This window comes from Camarhynchus parvulus, chromosome 12, assembly GCF_901933205.1.
Source record: "Camarhynchus parvulus chromosome 12, STF_HiC, whole genome shotgun sequence".
Taxonomy (NCBI): Eukaryota; Metazoa; Chordata; class Aves; order Passeriformes; family Thraupidae; genus Camarhynchus; species Camarhynchus parvulus.
In genome coordinates, this window is record NC_044582.1 from 19920122 (window position 1) to 19934491 (window position 14370).

At 51.8% G+C, this 14370-nt stretch overlaps 1 protein-coding gene across 2 annotated transcripts in view; it reads right to left on the bottom strand.

Annotated features, from left to right (window-relative positions):
- The window catches only part of PLXND1 (plexin D1), a 66829-nt gene that overhangs the window by 30985 nt on the left and 21474 nt on the right, over positions 1-14370 (bottom strand). Inside the window, exons 4-14 of one of the 2 annotated variants that reach the window (XM_030956658.1) lie at positions 14235-14335; positions 13443-13572; positions 12739-12913; positions 11164-11272; positions 10197-10299; positions 8196-8303; positions 6300-6389; positions 5381-5474; positions 2841-3004; positions 1923-2074; positions 1683-1782 (exon numbers count right to left, since the gene is read on the bottom strand). In XM_030956658.1, the coding sequence (XP_030812518.1) occupies positions 1683-1782; positions 1923-2074; positions 2841-3004; positions 5381-5474; positions 6300-6389; positions 8196-8303; positions 10197-10299; positions 11164-11272; positions 12739-12913; positions 13443-13572; positions 14235-14335 (1326 nt within the window). The remainder of the gene's footprint in view (positions 1-1682; positions 1783-1922; positions 2075-2840; positions 3005-5380; positions 5475-6299; positions 6390-8195; positions 8304-10196; positions 10300-11163; positions 11273-12738; positions 12914-13442; positions 13573-14234; positions 14336-14370) is intronic. The other variant, XM_030956659.1, reaches the window with a different exon arrangement.

A 14370-nucleotide genomic window follows, 5' to 3' on the forward strand; every position in this document is an offset into this window, starting at 1 on the left:
GGGGACTTTGAAAGATGTAGCACACAAACAATATCTGGTATTTCATGAAGTACCTTCTTTGGAAGGGCAGTTCTGAAAGGCTTTTAAACTTTTCCAGGCAACTGTAGCAGTGCCCAAGCTCAGGTCTCACCAAGACCAGCCAGCTATAGGCTATTCCATTTGCATGCCATCAGATGGGAGAGGAGAACCAAGAAAACAAGATTGTTGCTTGGTCTGCACATGGTATGAAAGCTACTTTCAGTGTGACACACCTCCATCATACAGTGTCCCCCCCCAACACGTGCACAAGGCAGGGCACTCCCTCATATGTGCTCCAAGCTTTGCTAAGACAAACAAGACAGACAAACAGAGACAGACAGAGAGACAGCAGTTTTCTACTGTGCCACCCAAGCAGGAAGGGTTTCTCTCCCTCTCCAGGGAGGAGTCTGCTCCCTAAGCTTGCCCCGGAGCTGCCGGCACAGACTGAGGTCAGGGCCTGGCTTTGTTCAGCATTGGTGCTTCCACAGGTGTTTCCTGAGAGGCTTTTCCTCGCATGTTCAGAGCTGGTGAAGGAGCTGCCCAGCCCTGTTCCACTCTCGGGGCCCCTCTCCCCGCTCTCAGCCAGCAGTGGGGCACGTGCCAGCTCAGCACACACATCCTGAGAATCCCCAAACCAAGGGGGCTGTTGGGATGTGAACCTGGACACCTGGAAACTGTGGAAATGGTATCTGGGAACTCCTGCTGAGACTGGCCTGGCTGTGCCATCACTCCCCAGCCTCTCCCCACGCAGTGTCAGGCCTGGCTCTGCTGGGTGCTGGGGTGTGCCATGCCTGTGCTGGCTGCATGCTCTCAGCTCCCTGAACTAAACACCCAATCTGTCATTGGCTTCAGGGTGGGAGAATCACATTCCATGATCTGCCCCAAATTCCTCACAATGGCCACCAGAAATCAAAGTGTTTTCTGGGGCTCCAGGTCTCCTCCCAGGCCAGCAACTTGCAGCACAGACTGTCCTGCCCCAGCTGAAGCTGCTGTGGAGGCACAAAGGCTCCAAGCACTCCACGTGCCCTCAGCACCCACCCAGCATGGCTGTCCATGAATACTGTCCAAGAAGAAGGTTCATGTTGGGAAGAGAAAAAATGCATGGATTTCTCTCCAGGTTTACAGAGATGAAAGCTATCTTTGTGAAACAGCACAGCACAAAGTTATAAAGGGCTTTTCATTGCACAGTGACATGGAGTTAGCTTTAGTCTAATCCCTACACATTATTTCATGCAAAAACTAATACAATCTCTGCAGCAAAAATATCAGTTCTAAACAATGTGAGTTTATGGAATGTAACTTAGCACAAAGGGGCTTCACAAGTCTCAAAAAATCTCACAGATTGTAACAACACTTCAGCAAAAGAGGTAGAAGAAAACTGAGTTCGTTTTTATAGCAGGAGAATTGCCAATAGAGCTGGAATGAGACAGACCCCTGCAGGAGCTGAGTCTGGGAGTGTGGCTGTGCTGCCAGCATCCTGCTGTGGTCCTGCCACACCCCAAACAGGTAACCACAGGTGAGGTGACACCTCAGCAGCTCCTTAAGGACCCCAAGATGTAGTTGTAGATCCTGCTTGTCAGCCAGCTGGGAGGCATGGGGAGCTGCACACCCACTTTAAGGGGCACAGGAATCACCAAGGGAACACTCAGGAGGCAGCCACTCACCACGTAGGAGTACTGCTCCCTGGACCTCCCCTCCCGGCTCACGTTGACCGTGACCACGTCCGAGAACGCCTCCGGAGCCTCTCCGGTCTGGCACACCACTCTGTGGATGGAGGAGGCAGATGGCAGCGGCGAAGGGCAGCAGCAGCTGGCCTCGGCCTGGCCGCAGGGACGGGGAGGGACGGGCATGGGCCGGGCACACGCAGGGGCCGTGCTCCCTCCTCCCCGGCTCCCCCAACTCACGTCTCAGAGACCACGTATCTGTGGGGCAGCGGGGCGCAGCGCACGCCGCCCACGCGCACGGCGCCCGCGATGTCGCTGAAGCGCCGGCCCAGGTTCCTCCCGCGGATGGTCAGCAGCGTGCCCCCCTCCAGAGGCCCCCGCAGCGGCTCGATCTGCAGCACCAAGGGGCAGGGCATAAGGTCAGAGCAGCACAGGGTCCCAGAATGGTTTGGGTTGGAACAGACCTCAAAAATCATCTATGATTCATGCCATTGGTAGGGACACCTTCCACTAGACCAGGTCAGGGGAGAACCAGGAGCTTCTGGCCTTCATCCCTGAGCCAATCCTGGTGTCCAAGCACCACCTGAGCCCTGTGAAGCAGACAGAATCACTCCTCACACTCCTGCTTGCCCAGTGCACCCAACGCCAGTGTCTCCTCGCTCCGGCTTGGCAGAGGAGAAACCACCACACTTCTCTGCTGTGTTGGGCAGTGGGGTTTAGTCAAGGATCACTTCAGCTGCAAACACATCTGGGAAGAAACATTCTTTCTTCCACAGACCAGCTTTGAACCCACTCCTACACCACTGGTGTCACCAGAGAGCTGCTGCCCCCACTGCTGTGAGGGGACAGAGTACTGGTCATGGCAACATCCCAGTGCTGCGAGAGGACAGGGGACTGGCCATGATTGTGCTCCTGTTGTTTTTCCCTCTAACACGATGAAGACTGGATCCTGTCACTAGCAAGATGTCCTTGACAGCATAGAAAGTCAGTGAATACTTCAGTGCTGGTCTGGACCCCATCCCGTGCCAGGGACAATGTGCAGATCCTCCTCTGCACCTCCTGCTCCAGGCAGCATGGTGCAGCCAGTCCCAGCCCTTGGCACCACCCGCCACCTCACACCACACTGTGAGCACCCTCCGTGCTGCCTTCGGGTCTTACCTTGCGAATCTCCGGAGGTGGGCAGACTTCAGCGACCTGTGGAGGCTCGGTCTGCAGCCTGCAGCTGGAGCTGCTCTCACTCCAGAGGCAGCGGTGGCCCAGGTCCTCCCTCCCCAGGCACTGGGAGCAGTCGGCACTGCCGGTCGCACAGTTGTACACTTCCACTGAACCACCAGAGACAAAGACAGCGTGAGCTCCAGGCCTGAGGCTCTCGCAGCTTTGCTTAGCCTGAGGCAATCCACCCCACACAGCCCCCCCGCTCCCACCACCTGCCCGCTGCGTGAATCCCAGGAAAATCTGAAATCCAGCGGATGAGCAGAGCACAAAGCGAGACGAGGGAGCCCTTGGCTACCATGGTGCAGATTTCCCAGAAGGCCTGGGCGCTTGTTCACACTACAATATAATTTAGCACATTCTTTTCCTTTTTCTCCCCCTTGAAAAACAAGCAACACCCAAACTTGGAACCTTTTGTCAATTAATGCTACATGTTTCCAACTCTCAGCATCCACATGGGAAGCTGCTTGGCAAAGCTGGCTCCATCCTGCCAGGAAAGCAATCACATTGCTTCCACACTGACAAAAAATGGGGTACTTTGTGCTTTGTACAGTGTTTACAGTTCTTTCCTTTCCCCTGTGACTGCAGACCCCTTTCACTGACTTCTTCTTCCTTCAGATCTGCTCAGCTCAACTTCCATATGTTTTTCTTATACTGCCTTCACATCTCCATTAGCTGGTGCCCTGGGTTACATTTCCTCTCCAGCCTCAAGACTTCTGCCACTGAAGTGTGGGTATCCATGGAGGTAGCAGTCAGAAATGCTCAGGAAACACGGCTTTCACACCCTTTTCCCCACAGGAGACTTTGCAGGAGCACATAAAACACAGAAACAGACACATTTGGCACTTCTGCTCACAGGAGCATCTTAAGGCACTTCCTGAACAACTAATGAGTCCCTCAGCCTCAACGCTCTGCTGTGCTGTGCTAATGAAACTTCATCAGCACCACACTGCCTGTGCCATGCTAACGAAACATCACTGGTACTGAGGGTCTCTCCTATTCTCTACAAAGAAAGCTTATTCCATGTCATCTGCAGTCTCCCCAGGGGATTACACTGGGTGGTTTTCCAACCAATAGCAGATCTTGTATTCCTTCAATGGACTATCAAAACAGAGTGTAAAACAAAGCTAATAAATATTGAAATAATAAACAATAACATCAGTGATTTAATTAAAGACATTTTAAAAGATGCCCATGTTTGTCTAGCAGATCTCTGATGCAAGGCAGTCTCTCTAACGTGACTCACACCAGCCTGAGCAAAGCGAGGAGGAGCCAGAGCAGCACAACAGTCCCGTGGGAACTCCAAATATTCTGGCCAATTCCGACGGATGCAAACATGGCCTATGTAAACGAGCTCCTTCTCCATGCAGGAGGAGGGGAATTCCACCAGGCTTTTTCTGCTGTGGTTCCTGCTCCCAGCGCCACCCACACAGAGAACTGAGTCTTCTACACAGCCAAAACCCCATGTCCCACCCTCCTCCTCAGGGTTACCACTGTATTGCAAAATTATGCCCTCTTCTTTCTGTAGAGAAACCAGATCTCATGCCTGCCCATGCTGGTATTTCCAGGTATTTTCACTTTGCAAGATAATCCTCCTCCATTCACAGGGGTTTACCACGGGGAAACCTTTCTATCCTGGTCACTGGTTGCTGGTGCTCGTGTCTTTCTCCCTGTCACAGCTATCCTCCAAAGGAAAGCTCTCTTTGGGCTCTCCTCCTCCTCTGCACCTCAGATAAATCAGCCCCTTCTGCCACAGCTGCTGACACTGGCGAGAGGTGACGGAGCTCGGGAGTGCTGCCTCCAGCCAGAGCCCTCGGCAAGGGGCACCTCTGGCCACGCTGCTGTGCCAGCCCCACCCCGAGGCCGACCCCTGGGCTCGTCCTGCCTGCCCAGCCTGTCTGACTCTGGCTCATTCCGGGTCTGACTGCCTGCCTTCCTCAGTTTGCTGATGTAGCAAGGGCTTTTTCGGGAATCCAGCCACTCTTTGCAGAGACAGAGAACAGGCCAGGGGTGAAATGTGCTTACACATTTTATTCCTTCTCAGCAGAGGAAGCAAAAAGAAGGACTCAGTTTTCACAGCATGTGGAACCTCGATGCCATGCTCCTGTGAGAGCTGAGGGAAGAGCCCTGCCCCATGCCTTCTCTCCCTGAGACGAATTCCTCTCTAGCTCACACCCCGACTGGGAGCACCAGGTAACCGGAGCCGTGCACCACTGGCAGGTGAGACCTGAGCTGCCTGCACTTCTGGGCAGGGCTCGACTCTGGCTGGCTGTAACAGGGATGTGTGGGTGCCAGTCTGGGCTCTGGGCTCACGTTCATGGGGGTGACTCTAGGTAAATACACCTTTTGCATGTGCCTCAGAGAAGGAACTGCACTGTGCCCACTGGAGCCACGGTCTCTCTCTTGCAGCCATAAACTCTGCCCAGGTTTGAGAGTCGTTCAAGCCAACCAGATGAGGGAAGCATAAAAATATTTTCAACTCAGACCTGTCATCATCTCTGGACTGTCGATAAATCTGTCTGGTTTGTCCTTCAGCTGGAGGTTCACTGGGAAGCGATGGCTTTTCTCTGATGTGTGGAGCTGCACACAAAAAACAAACAAAAACTTATGAAATTTAGTAAAATAAGAGGTTACATACACACACACACGCCCCCCCATGGATTGACCTTTCTTGTGAGGCTTCTTTGACCACTGCTCCGCCAGACACAAGAGTGTTATCCTTAGCAGAAGTGGGACAGCTGTTTTGTTTTAATCATTTTGCTCAAGTCCCAGTAAAGGGCACCAGGACACAGTGCATATCGTGGTGAGCACAGAGCCCTGGGTTGCTGCTATTTTTAGCAGAAATGGACAGGAAAACGAGCAGCCTGGACTGTCTGCACATTCTCAGTGTGGGGCTGAGACACAGGTGACGCGATGGGAAAGTGCTCTTCTCCAGCTTCCACTTGCAATGTTCCTACTGGTGAAAGCCCAAATGTTTGCTGCATTTTGCAGGTGCAGTTTGCGCTCCAACAACCACACACTGCTTTCCAGTGAGCATCACAGCATTTTCTCAGGCCAATTCCTTGTTCAAAAGAAAAGCTACAGAAATAGCAATCCTGAAAGGTGGCCAAATTTTTTGCCTGAACTAAACTCTTCCCACTTAGAAAGGTAAACATGCAGCTCTTTCCCAAGCCCCAGGGAGGGCCAAAGCCACTGCACGGAGATGGAAGCACAGCACCAGTGACATGTGTGTGCCCTGCCAGCATCAGCACACGCAGAGAGCCCAGAGGGGCAAATGCAGGAGTGAGAGATGGAGGGAAGAGAGCAAGCAGTGTCCCACTGCCAGGTGGGAGGCTGGGGGTGAGACCCTGCCGCCCTTGGACCTGATCCTCAGCCTGGGGGAAGCAGCCTCACCCCTGGACTCACCAGCACGTGCACACACTCCACGGCAGAGGAGTTCACCCACCGGGCTTCAAAAGTCCCGTCTGTCCCAAAATGGCACTCCAGAGCTGTCTCCTAGGAGAGGGAAGACAAGGGCAGAATGGCTGCAACAACCATTTTGTGCAGTTCTCTGTCTGTCAGTCCATCAGCAGGGTCCATGTCCCACCTTGATTCTGTCACTGGCACCTGAACTCTGCCCAAGTCAAACAGGAGATCAGTACCTGACACTAAAGGTGCAGACCAGGAGCTGTGCCTGGCCCACAGCACACACAGACCAGATGTGCCTGGCTGGGCTCTTGTAACCCCAGCAGCTCCTCTGGGCCAAGGTGTGTAGAACTCATGCTGCAGCACAGACTGAGAGCCAACATTGTCCCAGGCCACCTTGTCCAAACCGGCCCAAACCAGTCGGTGATTTGGGCTCAAAGTCACCTTCCTCCTCCTCCTCCCAACAACTACACTGAGCAAATCTCTAATTCAAACAAGGACCCAGCCAAGAACAGGTTCAAAGACAGACTTCTGTGCTGTTTTCCTGATAACACAAGGATGATATCCTGCACCAAATTATTGCCGTGCCTGCATCCTGCAGGAAAAAATCCTATCCCCAAGCAGTTGATGCTCCACCGCTACTGAGGTCTAACTACCCTTTGAAAACCTGCAGATCTGATAAATGACATGGAAGGAAGCAGCAGGCTCCTGGCAGGCAGCTGCTGGCTCAGCAAACACACAGGCAGAATCTTGCCCAGTGCATCACTTGCGCCCAAGCAGCTCTGGCCCTGCAGACTGCCCCTGGCCCTGGCCTCATGCCCCTGCAGTGCCCCTGCTGCAGCAAAGGGGTTGGGGCACACGTCTCTGAGGCTCCCAGCTTCAGCAGCACTCATGTGAGTTCCTCCAGAGAGGGAAGGAGAAGAAATCCTACCCAGCACCCTGGGACAATGAGCAGAAGGTGATGGAAGGAAGTCAGACTGCCAGAGCCTCTCCTGCTGCCCCTTTCCTGCTGACTCCATTTCCTGTGGGTTCCATGCACTATTGCTTCCTCCTCAGCCACCTCCAGCATCCAGACAGGAAGAAGGATTTCTCACCCTGTTTTGCTGATTGCAGAGGTCATGGCCTCCTTCCTGGAGGCTGGAGCTGTGCAGGAAAAGGCCACCCCGTACAGGCACGAGGGTCTGCTCTGCCCCTGTGCCGAGGGCAAGGAGGTATGGTGGGAGTGGTGTCTCCACAGCCTCCAGCAGCACCCTCCAGCACACCAGAACAGCTCCACCAGCACTTCCAGAATTCTCCTCTGCTGAAGAACAAGAAGCCACTTGGCTGCCCAGGATGCTGGAATCATCAGCAGGGGCAAGGCAAACCTGGCCCCATGAGCCCCGTTGTTCTGAGCCAAAATTACTCAGGGCAGCTTTCTACAAACACCAGGGCTTACTCAAGCACTTTCCGAGTGCTCAGCCTCTTTGCTCCAAATTCCTCTGGTTCTGTCTGGCATGCAGCACATCTCCAAAGGCAACATTTGATGCCCACTCCTGCTTTTTGCTGTTAGAATTAGCATGTCAGAAAATTTCACAAAAAATACTTTTTCACGTCAAACAAGCTCTGTAGTGATGTCCTGAAAGACATTTTCACACCAAATGAGCTCTGACAATCTGAAGTTAAACAATGCTTCCAAGCTGTACTCAAACACTGTGGCTCAGGCAGGGCTCCCTGCCCATCACTCAGAGCCGTGTCCTTGTTCCTCAGCACAGGCACTGGGGCCAGGCTGTATGCGGGGTTGGGAGAGCTGACGCTGGCATGCTCTGTGGTGGAGCAAACACCCACAAGGAAACAGGGAGTTTTATTTCCCCCAAACACCTGTCCAAACCTTCCCAATGCCTTTAGGAACTCATTTACCTTAGCGAAAGTTGCATTGGCCAGTGAGATCACGATGTTCTGAGATACACCCGTGGGCACTGGCTCCAAAGGGGCAGGTACTATTTGAGGGCAGTCAATTTTCTTCTGCTAGGTACAAAAATAAGGAAAAAAAAGGGATTAGGTGGGTGCATGCTGAGCATCCTCAGCAACAAGGGAAGAGGAACCATCAAAGTCCTTGATAAGATTCATTTCACTGGGAAATGGGTACTGCCAGGTGCACAGTGACCATGTACCCGCACCTCAGCTGCCGCTCCGGCCGTGACAGGGGCAGAGTAACTCTGAAAGGAGGCACTGCCTCCTCCAATGGCAGATGCACCAGTGTGACCCTCTCCCAGCTGCTGTGAGCCGTGCTGCACCCAGTGCCTTGCTCGCTGCTGGCAGCACCTGCAGCTCTGTGCCCCAGGGTCTCCACCCTGCACGGCGGCGCTGCGGGCACAGGCTGTGTGTGCAGCTGCAGGGGCTTCAGTGAGGGGCTGCAGCCATAGGGCAGCTGCAGTGAAAGGCTTAAATGAAACTGAAAAATTATTTTAAAAGGTCATCTGTCTCCTTACTTTTGTTCTTGTTTTAGATTGATGTCTCAGACACTGGAGCTGACTCAGAATTCCAGTCTATGTGACAAACCCGTCCTGTTCTCTCATGAGACGTAAATCATACTGCGAAACTACAGCAAAAATGAAGCCAGATTGTGTATGGCCCCAGGGTACATCCAGAGTAATGCCTGTGACAGTGGAGCCATTGGGGTAAAAGACAACACAATACTTGGTCCATTATGCAGAATCATTTGCAGCAAGCAAGATTTCCTCTCTCTTGCATTAAAGGTTATCCTGCTGTGGCTCCACTGATGCCAGTGCTGCTGCTGCTCCAAGGAGAGGCTGAGCCTGCCCTCCCAGTGCTAGGATGCCCGTTCAGACACATCCCTGCAGCTGGACACATCCCTGGGACCAGACATGCACTGAGGGGGAGATTTCTCTCCTGCCCTCCCCAGACCTAGGTAGGGGTCAGGGAACTACCTGGAAGTGCGTGTTTGACTGTGGAAAAAATATTTCACTTCAGTCAGGACACTCATCTAACCAAGCATAGTTGGTGCTGCCTAAACAAGGAGATTAAATAACAGAGATGAATGTGATAAGGGAAGCAAAACAGCAAAGCAAACAACTGGAGAGAAATTTCAGTCCCAAGCCTCTTCCAAGGAAATAAAAAGAGTTAAAATAAAACCAGCACAGCTACAATTTCAAGCAAAACCTCCCCTGGCCTGGTGAGTCCTTGCATGTCACCAGAGCTGGCACAGCTTCCCAGAGAAATACACTTTAGAGGACTGATTAACTTGTCATCTTGCAGCCCCTTCTCCTGCTATTCACCAACCACCAGAAACAGAGCTTCTGGCTGACTATATCCTTCACATCTGGATCAGAGGAAACGGGCAGAATGTCCAAGATGCTGCAGATGGAGCTGGTAGGATGCAGCTTTCCCTGCAGAGCCATGCTCAGGTGCAGCTGCACCAGCGATGGTTTGTTTACCAAAAGCTCCAACTGCACGATGAAAGCACCGTGTTTCCAGGGCTACAGAGCACCTCTGCTGCTCACGAGATCAGCAGGAGGCACAGAGAGAAAACAAACATGCCCAAGCAGGTCAGCATCCAGCCCAACTGTACCTCTGGAGCAGGGGATCCAAGGAAGTTAGTCCTTTGCTAATCCAGGACTAACCCAGGGCAGTCCCCAGGTGACCCCAGAGCCCTGATGTCACCCAGTGTCACTGCTGGAACTGACACCCCCAAGTCCCTGGCAGGGGCAGCACAGCAGTGCCCAGCAGCACACACAGCATGAGCACCCACTGCCCCAACAGCCAGTGTGTGCCAGAGCCCTGCAGGGCTCCCCAGGCTCTGGCACAGGACAGAACCCAGCAGGGCACCAGGCACGGCCAGCGGGCGCTGGCCACTGCTGGAGGAGGCTCGGAGCCCGAGCAGCAGTGGGCAATGCTCACCTCCATCCGCAGAGCATCCTCACACTGCGAGCGGTTGGAGACGCAGCTGTAGGTGGAGGGGCACCAGTGACACTTCCACCTGGCTGAGAGGCAGCTGGTGCACCTGAAATGGCAAAGGCAGGGTGAGGAAAGCAGAGTATAGGTTGTTCAGAGGGGTCACACCTCAGCCCTGCAACCCATCTTCACACTGTTCACCCTTTAATGGTGCCTAGAAAAACCCATGGCAAGTGCTGGATTATCCTCTCCTCTCCCTGGCAGCTGGCAGGGAATGTGGCCAGAGCCCATCACCACCAGGCACCCCTGCCTGGCCTCAGGCCACAGCAGACTGAGAGCCACCTTCCTCTGCTTAGCAAAAAACATTTTTCCCAAAAAAAATGCTCTTTCCGTCATCTGTCTCTCTGAGGAGCCTGGCATGCTGGACCTGACTAAGACTCTCCCTGCTGTTTACACAGACATGGGAGCGCTGGCAGGCCCTGTGGTCAGGTCCTGATGCCATGCTCCTGAGAGGTGGATGGGTTTGGGTGTGTGCCACTAGAGCCCCCTCAAGCTGATGGGGGTATGTGACTGTTCCCACCCAGGGCTGGAAGGAGCCAGAGAGCATGAGCCTCCCTTCCCCAGTGCCCACAGATTGCTGCAGAAGCCACCTCTGCTGCTGAAGGGTTAACAGAACAAGCTTTATATAAAAATATCCTTTATGTTTAAAAGAAACCCAACATGTCCAGATGGCTTGAGGACCCTCCTCTGGCATCACATCTCCCACGATCCTGCCAAATCCTGCCCAGGCGCCCAGCTGCCAACTCTCAGGAGCTGAGCTCCCCCATTAACCCCACGCAGGAGAACCCTGGTCCAGCCTTGTGCTGGCACCCTCCCAGCTTCAAACTGCCCCACCAGTGTCACCCCCGTGCCACCCACACCCTGGCACCACCTGCCCACGGTGGCTCCCTGCCTGCACACTGGGGACACTTACGCTCTCTTGGGGTAGATGTTCCCAATCCTTTTGCAATCATAGATGATGAAATTGGCCCGGATTATGTTCTTGTTGTTGACCCGGAGAGAAGTTTCAATGACCACGTGGTCTGAGAAAATCAAGCCAAAGAATATTGGGTTGCAACAGCCCCTTGCTCACACTCACACTCAGCAGACAAGAGAGACCCTTGGGAAAACAAGGGCTAAATATGATTTGTTTTCTCTAGGGCTTCCTCCGAGCCGCATGTCCGAACTTGGACCAGTCATCCTTTCTCCTCTGACATTCAGCTCTTCCCTCCTAAATCAGCACTTTACATTACTCTCACAAAAAAGAACATGATGACTTTCAGCACAAAATTCCAGCATGTTATGCAAGTGTTAATTAGCAGATTTAATTATTGTCTTCACATACAGTGGGTGCTAAACTATAATTTTTAAAATGTGGTAATTAAAACATGTTGGTTATCATGTTTTAAAATCCCGCTCACTTTCCCTGTGCCAACAAACCTGCTGAGAGGGGAAATCCCTTTTTTGGATGCTCAACATACCATACTACCTTCCCTCCCCCCAGAACTGCCTATTTTTTTTTTTCATTGCAATTTTGCCATATAAGCACCAGAGAGAAGAAACAATGCCTCTTTCAGAATACAAACAATAAATCAGTGCACTGGATTCCAGAAATTCATTTGGACATTGCTGAAACCAACAATACAGAGCAGTTAAAGATCTCCCATTCTTCGGATGGTTTGGGAGGAAAGCAATGCAGCTTTACAAATGGGCCTAGGAAAAGTGGAATTTTCAAAAGGACTAGCTAATTCTCCCCTTACTGAAGTCAGCCATCTTCAATAGCACATTCACTCCAGGCTTGAAGGATGAGAACTTTACAAGCACTCAAGTCTGGAATAAAGCATCAAACTTCTCCAAAGGCACTGAGAGGGGCTGACTGCATCATTGAGTGGCCAGTTCAGATCTGGGCAGCTCAGCCAGCAGCTCAGCTGACTTCAGCCTCATCCGCAGGCGCTCATCTCCTCTGGAGGCTGCTCCATGGAGCCTCAACAGGCATTCCCTTGGGCAAGCAGGGGACACTGGACACCTCTGGCTGGCTTTTGATTGAAAAATGGGGCTAAGAGTTCCTGAGCTCCTTTAGGTAGCCACTCGCTCTTCCTCCAGAACTCTCCTGAAAGGCAGTGTGTGTTTTGGAGGGAAATTGAACAAAGCAATTGAAAATATCAATATAATAAACTATATTATTTGACCAGGGCTAGAACGTTTTTGGCTTAGTACATACTAAATCTAAAGCAGAAGCCCAAACCAGATAAAAATAACTACGTGAACTGGTATTTAAATTCTGATGTTTAAAACAAAAATGGATAGATTTGAAATACTATCAGTTCATGTAAAGATGGTGGAACTCCTACACTTCAGAGTCATATGCCCTGTAAAACAGACACAGTTTCGGGCTTTTCTTCCCTGTATGTCTTAACTGCACACACAACTGAAAAAATAAATAAAGCCTATTAAAAACTGTATCCACAAAAGTGGTTAGAAGGAACGCATCTTGTTTGCCTTTGCTTACCTTGGTCATCAGGAAATGCTGGATATTTCTCATGTGGAAGCAAACTGCAATAAATAAATTGGTTTACATAATCCCCAGCAACTCTGGCTACCGTGTGGATGTTGTTTCCATAGTCACATGAAATATTTGTTCCATTCAAGTTCGGGATAGTTCCATTTATTTGTATTATCAGGACCTACATTAGACAAAAAAGTCAGCTACTATCACAGAAAATTGTATTTAGAAATTGTCAACATTTTAGAAGCTTTTCAGAGGTAGGCAACTCCAAAACAAGCCCACAGACAGGGTCTGTCTTGAAACAAATAATATTTTGATAAAAAACCTTTAAAATATAATTAAAACACTTTTAAATAGCAACAATACAAACCCAGGAAATGAGTTGACTCAGCTGTCTGCAGCTGATTGTGTTTGAAATTTTGCGACCCTCCCCTGTGTGTTTGGTGCAGCAGCTCTGGGTGGTTTTTGCCTGTAGGCTCAGCTCTGGGTGCTGTTTTCCTACAGACTTGCCATCCAGCTGGCTCACCCCGAGAGCCTTGGTCTGATGCAGCAGCATGCAGCAGAGCTCAGCATCCCCCTGACCACATCCAGGCCACGAGGAGCCGTGCTGCTCCACGGGAGGAGCAGGGGTGATCACCCACCCTGGGAGCAAGCTGCGGCTCCACGGACCCTGCAGGGGATTGATTTGGAACTGGCAGCAAACGCACCGGGTTCTCTTTGTCAATATTGATCTCAGGCTCCAGGATGGTCATGGAAGGGCACTGCTGCACTCCTTCACTCACACTCGCCCAGAAGTTGGCCCCTGTGAAGTTGGTGCACTCATGCTGCAGAGAACACCTGCAACGAACAGAGGAACAGCTCGTGGTTGAGAAGTTTTAAAACACGTGATAAAAGTGTTGAATTCCTTGTGAGGGAAGAGAAAATTTTGTGTCTGCATGTATCTCCTTCATCCACACAGCTAAGCCTTAACATTTGCTGCTATGGTTTAAGTGTCTGCTTGCCATGATAACATGTACTCCCACAGCACCAGTGGAGCAGCAGGATTGAGGAAGGCAGGAAAAGGCCAGGCTGAACCCAAACTCAGGAGGAGAGGATGACATTTTGTCTGACATCTTCAGTTTGCAATGTGGAATCTAATTTTGAATATTCCCTTTTGCATGTGATTATCTTCTACTGATAGATGAGATCTGCAGGGGCAAATGGACTTTCACAGGGGGTGGGTTCTCCCAGTCCCATGGTTTGACACCTGCAAGAGATTCTTTGCACTGGCAGCTGCCTGTGGCATGACAATGCAGCTATGGTGAAACCTTGGCTCTGAAGAACATCCCAACCCTTTGGGCCAGATGCAATACTTTCTAACAGCACGTATTTTGTAAGGAATGGACAAGGACTGCTGGTAGTGTGACTGTGGGGAAAGGCAGAAGGCACCACAAACTCTTGCCCGGGCTGAGGGCCAAGGCCACGCTGAGCACACCTGGGCACGGCGGGGCTGCTCCTACCTGGTCTCCATGGTGCACCACCCGCAGTAGGCGTCAGCGGCGGCCAGGCACTCGGCGCACGTCGAGTACTGGCTGCAGGCAGCCACCTTCACCCGAGTCATCTGCACAACAACAGCACAGCTGCTCCCAAACGTGG